The 19209-nt window shown below is 35.1% G+C and overlaps 1 protein-coding gene across 1 annotated transcript in view; it reads right to left on the reverse strand.

Annotated features, from left to right (window-relative positions):
• LOC308359753 (phospholipid-transporting ATPase ABCA3-like) overlaps positions 1-19209 on the reverse strand; it is a gene marked incomplete at both ends in the record, with an annotated part of 158763 nt that overhangs the window by 80738 nt on the left and 58816 nt on the right. The window contains 5 exons of the mRNA XM_080831045.1: positions 1068-1166; positions 7367-7517; positions 9804-10014; positions 10329-10484; positions 14681-14835. Coding sequence (XP_080687171.1) covers positions 1068-1166; positions 7367-7517; positions 9804-10014; positions 10329-10484; positions 14681-14835 — 772 coding nt within the window. The remainder of the gene's footprint in view (positions 1-1067; positions 1167-7366; positions 7518-9803; positions 10015-10328; positions 10485-14680; positions 14836-19209) is intronic.

Consider the following 19209-nt stretch of genomic DNA (forward strand, 5'->3'; position numbering starts at 1 on the left):
TTTAAAGAGGGCACTTGTTATAAGTTTCAAATAAAGATTTGAAAGAAAAAAAATGGGCAGAGGCCCTAAATAGAAAGATAACTCAGATACCATGGTGTTGGCCTATGGTTTTAAACTGTAGTTCCCAGTGGCAGGTAAATCACCTATTGTGCAGTTAATGGCTTTAAATAGTATTGATTGATTCATTCATTCATCTGAGAACTTTTTTGAGTATCTATTTTGTGACACCGTTTGTGGCACCAAGTATTGTCAGCGAACAAAACAGACTTGGTCTCTATCCTTAAAGAGTTTGTTCTAGCTGTATTCACAAAGGAAGTTTCTCACTATAACTTTTCTCCCTATGTAGCTTGCCCAGTATAGACAAAAGAACATTTGCTTGAATAGCCAAGAGCAATTTCTTATTATAAATTATGCTTATTAAAACTTATTTATCATAAATCAAGTGGCATTTTAATTTATAAAAGTTTTCTGCAAACCTAAATCATGTGAATAAATTACACCAAGTCAATTCTGAGACACTGACAATATTAAAACACTGAGTCTGAGAGAATGAAGTTTAGACATAGCTCTGTCCTAACCTTACCAGAAAAAGGACATTTTGTGAAATCTTTTGAAAGATAGTTAGCCTATTTTGCCTAGTGACAGTCTGAACTCCCTTGACATATTCATTTTGAACTTTTTTTACAGTGCAAGAAACCAAACAAATCATGCATCAATTAAACAAATTATGAAAACATGGTTAGGTTAAAAATTTTAAGTAATTTCTAGTATAGATTTCCAGTTGAACTAGTACTTTTCCTATGATAACATAGATATTCTTTTTCTTGACTAACTCTTAAACATCTACCACAAAGACACATGTATCAAGGCCCAAGCCCAAAATCTTTACATACTCTCAGCTGAATATATATATAAATGCATTAACATATTAAAATAGTAACATAGTTGAAAAAATCCGTAACTGTGATTATTTCACTCCAATACAAAGAGGGTGGAGTTTGCTCTCCAACTGACATTTTAGGGGTGGAAATTTGTTGTTGTTTTTTTTAAAGGTCATTATTACTCACTTATTGAAGACTTCTTCCATGGTAGTGATTGAAGCACCAAAGTTGGCAATGCCCAGCTCTTTTTGTTTTTTTTCCAGGTCATTAATCAGAGCTTCAAACCTGAAAGGAGAGGAAGAAGAGAAGAAGGAACTAGCACTAGTCTAGATACATATTCTTTTATGCTGTTTTTCATTTTATATTCTAGTAAATTGAATTTTTAAAATATAGACTATTTTTAAAAATAGACTCCAAATGGCTGAAAGACCTCATTGTGAGAAAGGGATCCATCCAAATCCTTGAGGAGAACACAGACAGCAACCTCTCCGACATCAGCTGCAGCAACTTCTTCCTAGAAATATCACCCAAGGCCAGGGAAGCAGGGCAAAAATCAACCATTGGGACTTCATCAAGATCAAAAGCTTTTGCACAGTCAAGGAAACAATCAACAAAACCAAAAGACAACTGATAGAATGGGAGAAGATGTTTGCAAATGACATATCAGATAAAGGGCTAGTATCCAAAATCTATAAAGAACTTATCAAACTCAATACCCAAAGAACAAATAATCCAATCAAGAAATGGGCAGAGGACATGAACAGACATTTCTGCAAAGAGGACATCCAGAGAGCCAACAGACACATGAAAAAGTGCTCCATATCACTTGGCATCAGGGAAATACAAATAAAAACCACAATGAGATACCACCTCACACCAGTCAGAATGGCTAAAATTAACAAGTCAGGAAATGACAGATGCTGGTGAGGATGCGGAGAAAGCGGAACCCTCCTACGCTGTTGCTGGGAATGCAAGCTGGTGCAACCACTCTGGCAAACGGCATGGAGGTTCCTCAAAAAGTTGAAAACAGAGCTACCCTACGACCCAGCAATTGCACTACTGGATATTTACCCTAAAGATACAAATGTAGTGATCTGAAGGGGCATGTGCAGCTGAATGTTTATAGCAGAAATGTCCACAATAGCCAAACTATGGAAAGAACCTAGATGTCCAACAACAGATGAATGGATAAAGAAGAAGTGGTATATATTTACAATGGAATACTAAGCAGCCATCAAAAGAAATGAAATCTTGCCATTTGCGACAATGTGGATGGAACTAGAGGGTGTTATGCTTAGTGAAATAAGTCAATTACAGAAAGACAACTATCACATGAGCTCCCTGATATGAGGAAATTGAGAGGCAATGTGGAGGTTTGGGGGGTAAGAAAAGAAAAATTGAAACAGGATGGGATCGGGATGGAGACAAACCATATGAGACTCTTAATCTCACAAAACAAACTGAGGGTTGCTGGGGTGGGTGGATAGGGAGAGGGTGGTTGGGTTATGGACATTGGGGAAGGTATGTGCTATGGTGAGTGCTGTGAAGTGTGTAAACCTGGTGATTCACAGACCTGTACCCCTGGGGCTAATTATACATTATATGTTAATAAAAAATTTTTAAAAATAATACTTATATCAGATAACTTGACTTTAAAACAAAGACCTACCAAGAGACAAAGAAGCACACTATATAATCATAAAGGGGACAATCCCCAAAGAAGACATAATAATTGTAAATATTTATGTATCCAACATGGGAGCACAGAAATATATAAATGATTAATGATAAATATAAAAGAACTAATTAAAAATAATACATTAACAGTAGGGGACTTTAACACCCCAATTACATCAATTGACATATTATCTAAACAGAAAATAAACAAGGAAACAACGGCTTTGAATGACCAGACTTAACAGATATATTCAGAACATTCTATCCTAAAACAGAATACACATTCTTTTCAAGTGCACAAGAAACATTCTCTAGAATAAGTCACATATTAGGTCACAAAACAGGCCTCAACAAATACAAAAAGATAAAATCATACCATGCATATTTTCCACCACAACACTATGAAACTAGAAGTCAAAGAAAAGAAAAAATAATCTGGACAAGGCACAAATACATGGAGTTTAAACAACATGCTACTAAACAATGAATGAGTCAACCATGAAATAAAATAAGAAATAAAAAGTACATGAAAATGAAAACATGATAGCCCAAAACATCTGGGGTGCATCAAAAGCGGTGCTAAGTGGGAAGTATACAGCAATAGTAGTTTACATCAAGAAACAAGAACAATCTCAAATAAACGACCTAACTTTACACCTAAAGGAGTTAAAGAAAAAACAAACCAAGCCTAAAGACAGCAGAAGGGAAATAATAAAGCTTAGAGCAGAAATAAATGATAGAGAAGCTAAAAATAACAGATCAATGAAACCGTTCCTGGTTCTATGAAAAAATTAATAAAATTGATAAACCTCTTGCCAGACTTAACCAAAAGAAAAAAGAAGGGACTCAAATAAATAAAATCACAAATGAGAGAGGAGAAATAACCAATACCACAGAAATACAATCTTTTTTTCATTAATCAATAAATTTTGTTCATTCTTCAAATTTTTATTTATATTCCAATTAGTTAACATATGGTATAATATTAGTTTAATGTGCAGGATTTAGTGATTTATCACTTACATACAACACTCAGCATTCATCACAAGTGCACTCCTTAATACCCATCACCAATTTAACCCATTCTTCTGCCCACCTCTCCTCCAGTAACCCTCAGTTTGTTCTCTGTAGTTAAGAGTGTGTTTCTTGGTTTGCCCCTCTTTTGTTTCCCCGCTATGTTCATCTGTTTTGTATCTTAAAATTCACAAGTGAGTGAAATGATATGGTATTTTTCTTTCTCTGACTTATTTTGCTTAGCATAATAACCTCTAGTTCCATCCACCTTATTGGAAACGGCAAGATTTCATTCTTTTTATGGCTGAGCAGTATTCCATTATGCACAAACACATATATACACACACATACACACACACACACAACCACCTCTTCACCTCTTCTTTATCCATTCATCAGTCAATGGACACCTGGGCTCTTTTCATATTTTGACTATTGTGGACATTGCTGCTATAAACTTTGGGGAGCAGGTACCACTTTGAATCATTATGTTTTTATCCTTTGGATAAATACCTAGTAGTACAATAGCTGGGGCATAGGGTTTTCTCATGAGCATTTTTTTCATGTGTCTGTTAACAACCTGGATGTCTTCTATGGAGTAATGTTTGTTCATGTCTTCTGTCCATTTCTTGACTGGATTATTTGGTTTTTTGGATGTTGAGTTTCTTAAGTTCTTTATAGAGCTTGGACACTAGCCCTTTATGTAATATTTCATTTGTGACTATCTTCTCCCATTCCATAGGTTGCCTTTTAGTTTTGTTGACTATTTCCTTTTGCTGTGTAGAAGGTTTTTATCTTGATGAGGTCCCAATAGTTCATTTTTGCTTTTGTTTCCCTTGCCTTCACAGATGTGTCATGCAAGAAGTTGCTGCAGCTGAGGTCAAAGAGATAGCCGCCTGTGTTCTTCTCTAGGATTTTGATTTCCATTTTGAATTTATTTTTGTGTCTGGTATAAGAAAGTGGTCCAGTTTCATTCTTCTGCATGTGGCTGTCCAATTTCTCCAACACCATTTGTTGAAGAGACTGTCCTTTTTGCATTGGGTTTTCTTTGCTTTTTGTCAAAGATTAGTAGACCAGAGAGTTGAGGGTCTATTTCCGAGTTCTCTGTTTCATTAATCTATGTGTCTGTTTTGTGTCAGTACCATACAGTCTCGATGATTGGTGTTCTGTAATACAGCTTGAAGTCTAGAATTGTGATGCCTCCAGCTTTGGTTTTCTTTTTCAACATTCCTTTCTCTCTCCTTCTATTCTGAATGACAGCCATGCTGGCTAAAGTATTCTTGGGTGTATATTTCCCCCATTTAGTACATTGACAATATCATACCAGTCCTTTCTGGCCTTCCAGGTCTCTGTGGACAGATCTGCTGCCAGCCTTGTATGTCTACCATTGTACGTTAAGGACCTCTTGTCCAAACTGCTTTCAGGATTTTCTCTTTATCTTTGTAACTTGCAACTTTCACTATAGTATGTTGAAGTGTTGATGTATTTTTGTTGATTTTAAGGGGAGTTCTTTGCGCCTCTTGGCATTGAATGCCTGTTTCCTTCCCCAGATTAGGAACATTCTCAGCTATAACTTGGGTAAATAAACCTTCAGCCCCTTTTCCTACTCTTCATCTTCTGGAACTCCTATAATATGGATATCCACTTCATGGAATCGCTGAGTTCTTTAAATATACCTTCATGATCTAATAGTTTTCTTTCCCTCTTCTTTTCAGCTTCCTTATTTTCCATAATTTTGTCTTCTAGATCACTGATTCACTCTTCTGATATGTTCATCTTGTTTTTATGGTCTCCACTTGGAACTGCTTCTTGGTAATAGCATTTTTAATTTCGGCCTGACTAGATATTAGTTCTTTTATCTCTATAGTAAGTGATTCCCTAGTGTCTTCTATGCTTTTTTCAACTCAGCTAGTGTCTTCATAATCACATTAAATTCTAGTTCAGACATCTTATTTATATCTATATTGATTAAATCCCTGGCTGTACTACTTCCTGTTCTTACTTTTATTATTTTTTAAAGATTTATTTATTTATTTGTCAGAGAGAGAGAGAGAGAGGGAGAACACAAGCAGGTAGAGCAGCAGGCAGAGGCAGAGAGAGGCACAGGCTCCCTGCTGAGCAAGGAGCCCGGTGCAAGGATCCCAGGACCCTGAGATCACGACCTGAGCCGAAGGCAGCAGCTTAACCAACTGAGCCACCCAGCCGTTCCCTGTTCTTACTTTTAGGGCAAAATTTTCCATCTTGTCATTCTGTCTAGAAAAGAATAAAGAGAAAGAAAAAAAAAACAACAAAAACTGGATACTGCGTGTGTTTTGGTCTGTTTGTTACAATAAACTAGATCCCAAAAGAGAGAAAGAAAGAAAAATGGTGAATATAGAGATGAAAATTCACACCCCCTGCCCCTAACTCCTCAGTGAGCCTTCACAGAAAAGCAATCACTCTTGTCTCCCCAGTTTCCATCAGAACTCTCTGTTCACCTGGCCTGTGACTGAGGGTTTTTATGTCAGGCATGCAAGTTTCAAAACTCTAAACTTTAAGGACTCCCCGGTGTGGACCTGCATTCTTCATTCTCTTCATCCTGGGGAGGGTCTTGCCATGCTTCTGCCTTTTGCTGGACCCATCTCAGGAAAGCAGTCACAGAAATGCACAGCAGTTCACAGTTGACGGCAACACAGAGCAGAAAGTTGGCACCTAGACTCACTGTTCTCAGCTGGCTTCCATGCTCTTATGCCTGGTAACTCTGTGGCACTCAGGCACCATCTGTTCTTCTTATCCCAGGGAACCTCAGACCACATTGTCACACCTGGGTTTCCACCCTGCTTCACTACCTGAGCTCCTTTAAGCCAGGCACATCCCTTACCATAGCAAACTTCTAAAAGCACCAATTCTGCACTCTGCTGCTTGTAAAACTTTGAGATAGCCTCATTAGGCAGGCTTTCTTCCCTGCACCATATTCTCAGCTACATCACACTGGATTCAAGTCTCTGCAACTTCTACCTTCCAAAGGATGTTTGCTTTTCTACTTGTAGACTTGCAACATTTGTTTTCTCAGATCTCTAATTGGTTTCTCAGGTGTCCAGAATTATGTAACTATCTAGTTGTGTTTGAAAGATGTGTTTGAAAGGACAAACTTAGGGTCCCACTACTCCTCTGCCATCTTAACTCCTCTCACCACATCTTTGTCCATTCATCTGTCAGTGGATATTGGGGTGTTTCCATAATTTGGCTATTGATAGTGCTGCTATAAACATGGAGGGGAACATGTATCCCTTGGAGTTAATGTTTTGTATTCCTTGCATATGTGGAATTTAAAAGACAAAGAAACAAATGAATAATGAGCAAAGGAAAAAAAAAAAAGAAAAGGAGGCAAATCAAGAAACGGACTCTTAACTATAGAAAGCAAACTGATGGCTACCAGAGAGGATGTTGTTAGAGTGATAGGTTAAATAGGCGATGGAGTTTAAGGAGTACACTTGTTGTGATGAGCACTGGGTATAAGTGTTGAATCAGTATATTATATACTTGAAACTAATACTACACTGTATGTTACTAACTGGAATTTAAATAAACACTTAAAAATCAAATAAGCCTTGTGTGAACTTAAACTTATGAGGAAATCCTTTTGTTCAATGAGAGAAGTCTTCAGCTACAAAATTTTCAAATCTAGTCAGCAACAGACAGCTGTAATTGGACACCTGGCTTATTGGCAAAATATGACTTAGTTTGCTAAACATAGAAAATTAAAAATGATTTCTGGTCACCCAAATCATCCATATAAAACTTTGACTCTTTACCTCTGTGTATATTTTTTGGGTAGGATAAATGATAGTTCAGCTCCAGTAAAGTTTTCCACAGTGGCTTCTGGAATATGAGAGTGAATTATTTCTGAGATCTTTTCAACATCACAATGTGATTCCTTCTCCATGACTATGCGATATCCAGCACCTGAGAGAAATCATTTAGAAGACCACATGAAGCATTTTCATACTTTTTAATCTCCTTGTAATTCCAAACCTGGCTCTTCATGGTTCAAGTTACCTAGGTCTACAAAGAAGACATGGAATGTCATGAAATACTTTTTTATGACCCAAGGAAGGCTCACACCTAAAACTTCCAAATGCTACTCCAAGAACCCAGATATTGTATAAACATCAACTCCCTCTATAATTTTCTTAGTGTACAATAATAACATAGTTATTATTGAAAGAGTAGATGTATGAAAAAGTATGTATGTATGAAGGAAGGAAGATGTATGAAGAAAGTCCCCTATAATCTGGCTACCTATTACTCTTGAAACTGTAATTTTGATAAATATTTACTTATTATTACTGGTTGTTCAATCTATATCAGGCATTAACTGGGCTCGAGGGATAGAGCAGCAAACAAAGCATATTAAAATTCTACCTTCTTAAGAGCTACTTTCTAGTCAAAGGAGGCAGATAATAATAAAGAGGAATAAGTTAAAATATATACTGTGTTAGAAAAAAATAAATCAGAAAAGGGATATAGTAAGTGTTGAAAGAAACCTGAGAATAGGATTTTTGACTAGTGACTTTAAAGACATCAGGGAACTGTTAAACTTAGTGTTTCCCCTATACAGAGAAATTGTTTCTGGAATTAGAGAAAACCATCATTATTTTTTAAATATATGTTTTTAAATGGTCATTCTATTTGCATTTGTTTCTTAAGATTAAAAAAGTGAATATTAGGTTTTAAAGTATATATATATATATATAATCTTATCAGATAGTTTGGTTTATTTACTTGGCTTATTGAATGGAAGACATTATTACATTTTACAAAGAGGCAACTACATCCTGAGAATAAAGTGATTTATCCATTATTTGTTAGTATTGGAACCAAAAACTACTTTTGCTTTACTTACAAATTGATAGGTGAATTGTTTTTCATTTCTCAGGAATCATGACACAATTGTCTCATGCTCTTGAAACTGAATAGAAAATGCCTCCTTTTGGAGAGAAGTGAGGTAGCTAGTGAGAGTTGAATGCTAACACCAACATTTAATGTCTTATGCCATCAAGGAAGCAAACAAAAATCCTAGGCTTTTGATTAGGATGTAAGAAGTCAATTTAAGTATATTTAAAGTTTAGCATGTAAGAAAGGACTGGAATATTCCAAGGTATTAGACCTTTTAAAATACCTACTTATGCATTATGTACTATCTTATCAATAATTAGTAACATAAGTGAATGCTGTTAGAAATTATAAATGACTTCTTTATCAAAAGCATAACTGTTTAAATGATGTGGCTCATAACTTAGGTACACTCAATTCAGATAAATCTAATTTTGGATTATAAGTCAACTGCACAAACTCAAACCCATAAGGCGATCATAAATTTTGAATACCTAAATGGGCATATAAATATGACTTTAGATAATTTTTAAAAATTTATCTAGGGCCCAGTTTTATATTCTATAAAATGAGGTAGTTGTTTTGAATATTAAATATGACATGTAAAGTCAATAACACAATAACTAGCATAGAGTAAATAATTAATGTGAGTTGAATGAATTCAAATATGGAATAAGTGAATGATGAACCAATTCATTCTTATTATCTACATTTACATTTATACCCTCAAATTTTGAATTCCCACTATTGTAATTTTAGTCATCAATAATTCACTGTTTGATATATCAGTTTTATCTCCTAAAAAAGCCCTCTACTTTAATTAAAGTCAACAACTATTTTATTCTATAGTTGAATGGTATATGGTGCTTTCATTCTGTACTACATCTTTACTGTCAATTATCATACTTTAGAGTTATCTCATTATCTCATCACAGTGGGGATTTAATACTTGTTTGGCAAATGAGAAATTAGGATCAGACATGACTGATTTCTCTATTTCCTTTCCTCATCAACCAATTATTTATTCAACAATGTAAGTCTATTTGGATACAACTGTATTCTACAGAAAAAAGAAAATTGTAAGTGCAAAATGGGAGAAATAAGCATGGCCTTTGTAGGTTGACAAAGATATTTTGTGAGTCTGAATGTACGTGTTGGAGAACAAATGATAAATATATATAAGGAATATCCAAGTTGCAAATGGCCTTAAAAACCAGTTAGAACTGCTGAGATTTAATTAGTAGGACAGAGGAGCCACTGAAATTTTGGCTATGTAGACAACATATAATTAAAATCATGTTAGCAGAATAGTACTAAGGCATCAATATCCCAAGAATGAGCAAAGGGAGAGAGAACCATATATTTGTTTCAGGAAGACAGAAGAGCCACAGCACTGCAGTGTCCCCTTGACCATGATGGCAATTCGGTCACCCAGGAGATCAGCTTCATCCATGTGGTTGGTGGCCACTAAGATTGTACGATCCTGTTTATACTGTTGAAGGAGATCCCGGGTGGCTCTCCTTGAGACTGGGTCCAAGCCACATGATGGTTCATCAAGTATCACTACCTAAAAACCAGAAGAATTCCTTGACCATTGATAATTGATACTAGGCTACTTGTGAGACAATTGATATTATTTAAGCTAAGATAAAGAATCTAGACTGTACATAGTGACAAAAGCCCCAGAAAAAAGATAGTCCCAAATCATATTATGAGAATTGAACCAAATAATGCAAATTCCTTATAATTATCATTGGCAGCATTTCTTTAAGATTTATACCAACTCTCAGGGTTTTGTCAGCTGAGTTTTCTAGACCAGTTGGCAGGAACCCATGGTTCATGCCTCCTCACTCCCCCTTTTCATCCTCTTTTCCTTAATACCTGGGAGCCCCCTATGAGTGCTATGATGATGGCGAGTTTGCGCTTCACTCCTCCACTCAGTGACTTTGAAAATGTATCACGCTTTTCTAGCAGGTTAAAAGTAGACAGCATATGGTCAATTTCCATACAATACATGTTTTGATATATTCTTTTTACCTAAAAAGAGGAGGCAGAATTTACATAGTGCATCCAACTTTACCCTTGGAATGTTTTTAGATAATAACTGTCTTTGAAAATCTATGTAGGTAAATGAAGTTTCTTGCAACTACACCCTTAAAACATTTTATATGATCTCTTTTCTCACAGATACATCATTGCCTCTCTTTGAGTCTAAAGGAGAATTCCTAAAAAAAGAATTTATTTTCAGATTTATAGACACCTGAAGCTCAGAAAAGGAGAGAAGAAACATCTCTATTTTCTAGGTATGATGGAGTAAACCATCTCCTACCCCTCACCCCCAGTTTCATTTCCCACTGAACTCAATTATTAAACCTGGAGAACAATAAAAAGTAAACATCAGCAGTTGCATCAGAAAGAACACCATATTTTGAAGTATCACTGAGCCAGCACTGGGTTTATCATTTTTTACCCCGTGTATCCTCTTAGCCTGAACACAAAGTATCCAAACCCTGATAGTGCAGATAGAATGAGATTATGGAGAAACTCTGTAGTTCTGGCTTGAGGAATGCAAAAGAAAACAACCTTAAAGCTCGGAGAGAGTGTGGATGGGCCAATTTCTTTCTTTTCTCTCTTTTTTTTTTTTTTTGCTGTCCTTTTGTGTCCCAACCCCTTAGGAGTCTTGTGGCAGAGATGGTGGCAAGAGTAGAAAGGAAAGGGAATCCTGCAAAAGTCAAAATGCTGAGGGAGGGGAAACTTCTCAGTTAAGCAGAACCATGGCTCCAACAGGACAGGGTCAGACCCAGTTGTTCTTTACCACCTTCTCTGTTTTCCAGCCACTTGGATATGGCACAATCATGAAGTGTACAATTTCTGGCTGGAGGACTGAGAAAGGAATCTTCAGTAACCAGGAAATACTGGTTAGGTAACAGGAAAGAGGAGCAGGAAAGTATTACCATAAAGTTGTTTATGAACACATGTTTACCCCATCATTTACATACCTGGATCTACTCCTAATTAGCATACCAAACTTTAAAATGATGCTAACCAGTAAACCCCTACCCAGATGTGAACTAACTGACCTGGGAGAGACTGGATCATCATTGCTAAGACTTCAAAGCTGACACTAAAACCGTAGCCCACAGATAACATATAAACAAGATGCAGTCTCTTAAGTTACTTTTAAAAACATCCAGGATAAAAACAAAAATTACTTGGCATACAAAGAACCATAAAAATCTCAACTCACTTGGGAAAAGACTATCAACAGATATCAATGTTAGGATGGCACAGATGCTGGAATCAAAGTAGACAGTATCATCAAAATAAAGAAAAAAATTAATGGAAATCTTAAAACAAAAAAATCCAGTGACCCAAACAAAAAAGCTCATTAGATATACTCAACAGTAGTAGAATAGAAATTATAAAGGGTAAATGAACTAGGAGGTAGATCAATAAAAATTATCCCATCTGAACAACAGAGAGATAAATGATTAAAAAAATGAACAGTTATGAGTAAGTGTTGAATCACTAAATTGTACACCTGAAATCATTGTGACATTGTATGTTAACTAACTGGAATTTAAATAAAAACTTAAAAAAAAAAAAACAACCAATGTCCAAGGGACTTTTGGGACATTAACAAAATGTCAAACATTCACGTCACTGAAGTTCCAGAAGGAGAGAAGAAAGAATATAAGGCTGAAATAATATTTGAAGAAATAATGACTGAAAACTTCTGAGGTTTGGAATAAGACACAATCCTACAGATTGAAGAAGGAGGTGAAGGATACAGGTGAAGGAGATTAAGAGTACACTTAGTGTGATGAGCACTACCCTAATATAGAGAATTGTTGAATCACTATGTTGTACTCCTGAAACTAATATAACACTGTATGTTAACTATATTAGAATTAAAATCAAATTAAAAAAACAAGGAAAGGAACTTCCTCACAGTGATAAAGGGTATCTGCAGAAAAAAAATTTAATGGTGAAAACCAGAATGCTATCCCTTGAGATCAGAAACAAGTCAAGGATGCTCACACATTATGCTGTTCCTAGCCAGTGTGTCATGCAAAAAAAAAAAAAAAAAAAAAAAAAAAGAAAAGAAAGGAAGAAAGAAAAGGTAAACATACTGGCACAAAGAAACTATCCCCATTCTCCAGTAATATGATTGTCTATGCACAAACCCAAGGAATCTACAAAAAACCCCCTCCTAAGCCCATTAAGTGAGCTTAGTAAGGTCAAAGAATAATAGGTTAACATACAATTATCAATCATTTTTCCATGTACAAGCAATGAACAACCGGAAATCAAAAAACTTTTTAAGTCTTCAAATAATGAAAAAAATATAAAGGATTTGTATACTGAAAACTAAAAATGGTAATGATAGCAAAGACTTAAATTAACAGAGAGAAATACCATGATCGAGGATTTGAAATCACAGCATGGTAACAATATTAACTTTCTCCGAAGTGATATACAGGTTTAATCTAATACCAAACTCACAACACAACTGTTGTAGACACATAAGAGATAATACACAAATTATCTGGAAGGGTCTAACAGCTATAACAGCTAAAACACTTTTGAAAAAGAATATAGTTGGATGAGTAGCATTATTCCATATTAAGAATTACCATAAAGATATACAAATCAGGGCAGTGTGGATCAATAGCACATTAAAAGAGAGCTAATAAGTAAGTCCAGAAAAATATGACCACTTGATCTTTGACAATGCAAAAACCAAGTCAAAGATGAAAGAACAGTATTTTTGAAAAATGGTTTTAGAACAATCGATCATATATATGCAAGACAATGAACTTAGATCTACATTTTACACCTTTAAGCAAAGACTAACCCACAAATGGACCATAGATCTAAGTGTATCATAAAAATAAAAAAATTTAGAAGAAAATACAGAATAAATCTTCATGTCTTGGGGTTAGGAACAGAGTTCTAGAAAAGACAGCAAAAAAAAAAAAAAAGGATCAAAGGATCCTTTGAGAAAAATGTGATAAAAATGTGATAAATTGGATTTCAGTATTAAAAACCTTTGCTCTGTAAAAAGCATTTCCAAGAAAATGAAAAGACAAACTACAGAAATAGGGAAAGTATTTGCAAAGCACATTATTCAACAAAGGACATATATCCAGAATATATAAAGAACTATAAAAAATTAAGTAACAAAACAAACCCAGATTTTAAAAGTGTACAAAGGGTCTTTCATCAAAGAGGGTATAAATGGGAAATAATCATGTGAAAGATAATCACCACCATTAGCCCTTCATGAAATGCAAATTAAAACCAGGAGGATATACATCTATACATCTACTAGAATGGTTAAAATGTTAAGATGTAAAGGGGTGCCTAGGTGGATCAGTTAGTTAAACATCTGACTCTTGATTTCAGCTCAGATCATGACCTCAGGGTCATGAAATTGAACCCCATGTCGAGCTCGGCACTGAGTGTGGAGTCTGCTTGAGAGTCTCTCTCTCCCTCTCCTTCTGTCCCCATCCCTGCTTGCACTCTCTCTCCCTTTCAAAAAAAGGTGTTAGAAAGTATTACAATACCAAATTCTGGCAAGGATACAGAGCATTTGAAATCTTCCTGCATTGCTGGTGGGGGTGCAAAATGGTTCAGTCACTCCAGTGACTATACAGAAACTACATAGTTTCTTATAAAGTTAAATACTTACAATATGATCCTGTAATCTCATTCTGAGAGAAATGAAAAATTATATTTACACACAAAAAACTTCACATGAAATTCAGAGCAGCTTTATTCATACTCAAAATGTAAACAACCCAAATGTCCTTTGATTGGTGTACTGTATTACATCTAAATATGAAATACTACCCAACAATGAAAAGAAATGCACTACTGATCATACAAGTATGGATGGATCTTGAAGGCATTATGCTCTGTGTAAGGGCCTAATCTTTTAAGGTTACATACCATATTATTCCATTTATATGGTATTCTCAATAAGACAAGACATTAGTGATTAGGATAGACCAGTGATTACCAGGTGGGATAGGGACGACTACAAAGGAATAGCATGAGGGAATTGCTTCTCAGCCTTTTGGCTAAGATCAAGTGTAGGAATAGCATGAGGGAATGTTTTGGAGTAATGAGAATATTCTGTGGTGCTAGCTGAATGTTAAACTTCACATGTCTATATATCAAAAGAAAAAATAAATATACTGTATAGTTTTAAAACATTTCTGACTCACCACAGAGTAGAAAAAAAGGTGTTCTGAGAGTGTCAAGTCATTAAACAACATGTCATGTTGTGGACAGAAGCCCAAGTTTTTTCGAATCTCAGTTATGTTCTTTGAGATGTCAAATCCATGAATATAAACCTTTCCTCTAGTTGGAGGGTAACAACCTATGATTAAGCAGAAGACATAAAAGAAGCTGAGCGTTGGTGAGAGAGCATTGTAAGATATTGTAAATTAGTATCTTAAATTCAGACTGCTTGTGGATTACTCAAAAGAATTAGCACTATCTCCTACAGAATACTTTAGGAAAATATCAATAATTACATCTAGATATTGGGATAAGCTATCTTTTTTTTCTTTTCTGCTTTTGTATACAAATTTTCTATAATGGATATGGATTATATTGATAAAAAAAACATAAATAATTTGCTATATTCTAATACATTCACATTGCAATTAGACTGTTACTGTATTTGTGGATCAGAATAGGTACTGTGTAGATGTTATGACATAATATTGAGGCTCCTGGGTGGCTCAGTCAGTTGAGTCTCTAATTCTTGATTTTGGCTCAGGTCATGATTCTGGGATCCTGAGCTTGGACCCCATATTGGGCTCCTCACTCAGCAGGGAGTCTGCTTGCCTTGTCTCCCTCTGCCCCTCCCCCTGCATCTGTACTCTCCCTCTCTCTAAGATAAGTAAATACATCTAAAAAAAAAAAAAAAAGAAAGAAAAGGAAAAAATATAAGATTAGCATTATTTAATTTTTGTCTTCAAGAAATTTAAATACTAATAACAAACAGTCCAGATTTGTGGGCAACAATTTTTTTGTGTGTGTGGGCAACAATTTGATAACATGTAAAAAATAAAAACTATAAGACCATTTAAATCCTATAAATCATTTACCTTGTTTAAAAATATATATTCTTTTTAAAACTTAAAATAGAGTTGACATAAAACATTAGTTTCCAGTGTACAACATAATGATTTGATACTTGCATATATCACAAAATGATCATACAATGTCTAGTTAGCATATCACCATATATAATTATAATATTTTTCTTGTGATGAAGACTTTTATGATCTACTCTCTTAGCAACTTTCAAATATATGAAACAGTAAAATTAACTATAGTCATTATGCTGTACGTTATATCCCATAACTTATTTATCTTATAACTGGAAATTTGTACCTTTTGATCACCTTCACTCATTTAGCCCAGTCCCCATCTATTGACTCTGGCAACCACCAATTTGTTCTTTATATCTGTGAATTTGTTTTTTTTTTTTTTTTCCTTTGTAAATTCTACATATAAGTGAGACTAATCAGTATTTGTCTTTCTCCAACTTATTTCACTTAGCATAATGCGCTTAAGGTCCATCCATGTTGTCACAAACAAGAGTTCCTTCATTCTTATGGCTGAATAATAATCCATTGGGTATATAGACATCTTATCTATTCATTAGTCGATGAGAACTTGCATTTCTAACACATTCCCAGCTGATATTAATGATGCTGCTAGTCAGAGGACCAGACTCTGAGGACACTGAGTTAGGATAAAGGCTAAACTGCTATTATCAAAGAGGCCACAAAGAAGTTTTAAAAAGACAGAAATTTTGCATTCATATGATAATCCCAAGGCAAAAAATCCAGGTCGGTAGGAAGATCAACTCCACTTTTTTTTAAATCCATTCATCCACTGAAGGACACTTAGGTTGCTTCCATACCTTGGTTATTATAAATAATGCCACAAACAAACATGGGAGTGGATATCTCTTTGTGTTTTCATTTCCTTCAAGTAAATACCCAGAAATGGAACTGCTGAATCATATGGTAGTTTTATGTTTAATTTTTTGAGGAAACTTCATACTGTTCTCCATAGTGGTTGCACCAATTAACATTTCCACAAACAGTGCACAAGGGTTCCCTCTTCTCCACATCCTTCTCAACACGTGTTATTTCTCGGCATTTTGAAAACAGCCATTCTAACTGTTGTGAGGAGGTATCTCATTGTGGTTCTGATTTATATTTCCCATATGGTAAGTGATGTTTAGCCTTTTTTCATGTACTTGTTAGCCATCTAGCTGTCTGCTCTTGAAAAATGTCTATTCAAATCCTTTGTTCATTTTTTAAATTGGATTTTTTTTTTTTTTGCTATGAGTCACATGAGTTCTTTATATATTTTGGATATTAACACCTTATCCGACATGATTTGCAAATATTTTCTCCTATTCAGTGGGTTACTTTTCATTTTATTGTTTTCTTTGCTGTGAAGCTTTTTAGTTTGATGTAGCCCCACACCTATATATCATTGCCTTTTGTTGCCTTGTTTTTGGTGTCAAATCCCCAAAATCATCTCCAAGATTGTGGTCAAAGAGCTTACTGTATGCCTGTATTTTCATCAAGGAGTTTTGTGGTTTCAAGTCTTACATGTTAATGTCTTTAATCCATTTTGAGTTGATTTTAGTAGACGGTATAAGAGAGTGATACAGTTTTCCCAACACCATTTATTGACAGGACTGTCTTTCTCCATTGTATTCTTGGCTCCTTTATTGTAAATTAACTGATCATATATACATGCATTTATTTTTAGGCTCTCTATACTGTTCCACTGTTCTGTGTCTGTTTTTATGTCAATACCATACTATTTTGAGGACTAGCTTTGTAACATAGTTTGAAATAAGGAAGCTTGATGCTTACACCTACCCTAGATTGCTTTGACTATTTAGGGACTACTGCAGTTCCATACAAATTTTAGGATTGTCTGTTCTATTTCTGTGAAAAATGCCATTAGAATTTTGATGGGACTTGCACTGAACTTGCAGATTGTTTTGGGTAGTATGGGCAGTTTAACAATATTGTTATTAATGGAGTATCTTCCACTTATTTATGTCTTATTCACTCCTTTTCATGTCTTATAGTTTTCAGTGTACAGGTGCTTCACCCCCTTGGTTAATTTTGCTCCTAGGTATTTAATTCTTTTTGATGTAATTATATATGGTGTTTCCCTCTTTCTTTCTTTCTTCTTTCTTTCTTTCTTTCTTTTATTTTTGAGAGAGAGAGAACACAAGCAGGGAGGGAGGGGCAGAGGGAGAGGGAAAGAGAATCCCCAAAAGGCTCAATGCTCAGTACAAGCCCAATGCAGGGCTTGATATCACAACCCTGAGATCATGACCTGAACTGAAATCAAGAGTCAGATGCCAACTGAGCCACCCAGGCGCATCTCTTTCTGACAGTTTATTTGTGTATAGAAACACAATGGATTTTTGTAGACAGACTTTACGTCCTGCAACTTTACTGAATTAATAGTTACAAAAGTTTTTTAGTGGAATCTTTATAGTTTTTTATATATAATATTATGTCATCTGTAAATATTTTTTTCCTTTTTGATTTTGATGCTTTTTATTTAAAAGCAGCAAGAGCGGGCATCCTTGTATTATTCCTGATTTTAGAAGAAAAGCTTTTATCTTTTTACTATTGAATATGATGTTAGCTGCAGGCTTGTCATATACGGCCTTTGTTATGTATGTTAAGTATGTTCCCTCTATGCCCAGTTTGTTTAGAGTCTTTATTATAGATGTAGAATTTTGTCAAATGCTTTTCTGCATCTATTGAGGTGATTAAAATATTTATAGTCTTAAAATATATTTTTGAAAAATATATCGTGATCCTGTAGTCCTTGGATGGAGCCCCACATTGGGCTCTCTACTCTGCAGGGAGAATGCTTCCCCTTCCCCTTTCTTAGAACTCCTGGGTGGCTTGGTCGGGTAGGCTGCTGCCTTTAGCTCAGGTTATGATGCCAGTGTCCTGGGATCGAGCCCCACATCGGGCTCTATACTCTGCGGGGAGCCTGCTTCCCCTTCTCTCTCTCTGCCTGTTTCTCTGCCTACTTGTGATCTCTGGCAAATAAATAAATAAAATCTAAAAAAAAATTTTTTAAAATACATTCCAAAGTGGAAAAGTCTTTCAAAAACATCTAAATAAGGATACTTATTTAGCATTGATGGTAAATGCTAAAAATCAATTAAAAAAAAAAGAAAATGACAAGTTAATGACCGCATATTAATTTAAAAGACTACTATATGGCTATTAAAAAGAATACTATGTGACTACTAAAAATACAATGTGGCCTTGGAAATAATATATATACAGACTACATCACATAAGGAAATTTCTTTTTTTTTAAGATTATTTATTTATTTATTTGACAGACATAGATCACAAGCAGGCAGAGAGGCAGGCAGAGAGAGAGTGGGAAGCAGGCTCCCTGCTGGGCAGAGAGCCCGATGCCGTGCTCGATCCCAGGACCCTGGGATCATGACCTGAGCCAAAGACAGAGGCTTAACCCACTGAGCCACCCAGGCACCCCAAGGAAATTTCAATATAAAATTATGTTCTTTAAAAACTGAACAAAAACTATCATGTTATATAGTAATAACATTATTATTTTATAAACAATTAAGAAAGACTTATTGAAAAGATGTGAAAAATTTAGAATTTTACTTTCATTAGGTTCCTTCCTTCTCATATCATTACTCAAA

The sequence above is a fragment of the Martes martes genome, assembly GCF_963455335.1.
Source record: "Martes martes genome assembly, chromosome: 18".
Classification (NCBI taxonomy): Eukaryota; Metazoa; Chordata; class Mammalia; order Carnivora; family Mustelidae; genus Martes; species Martes martes.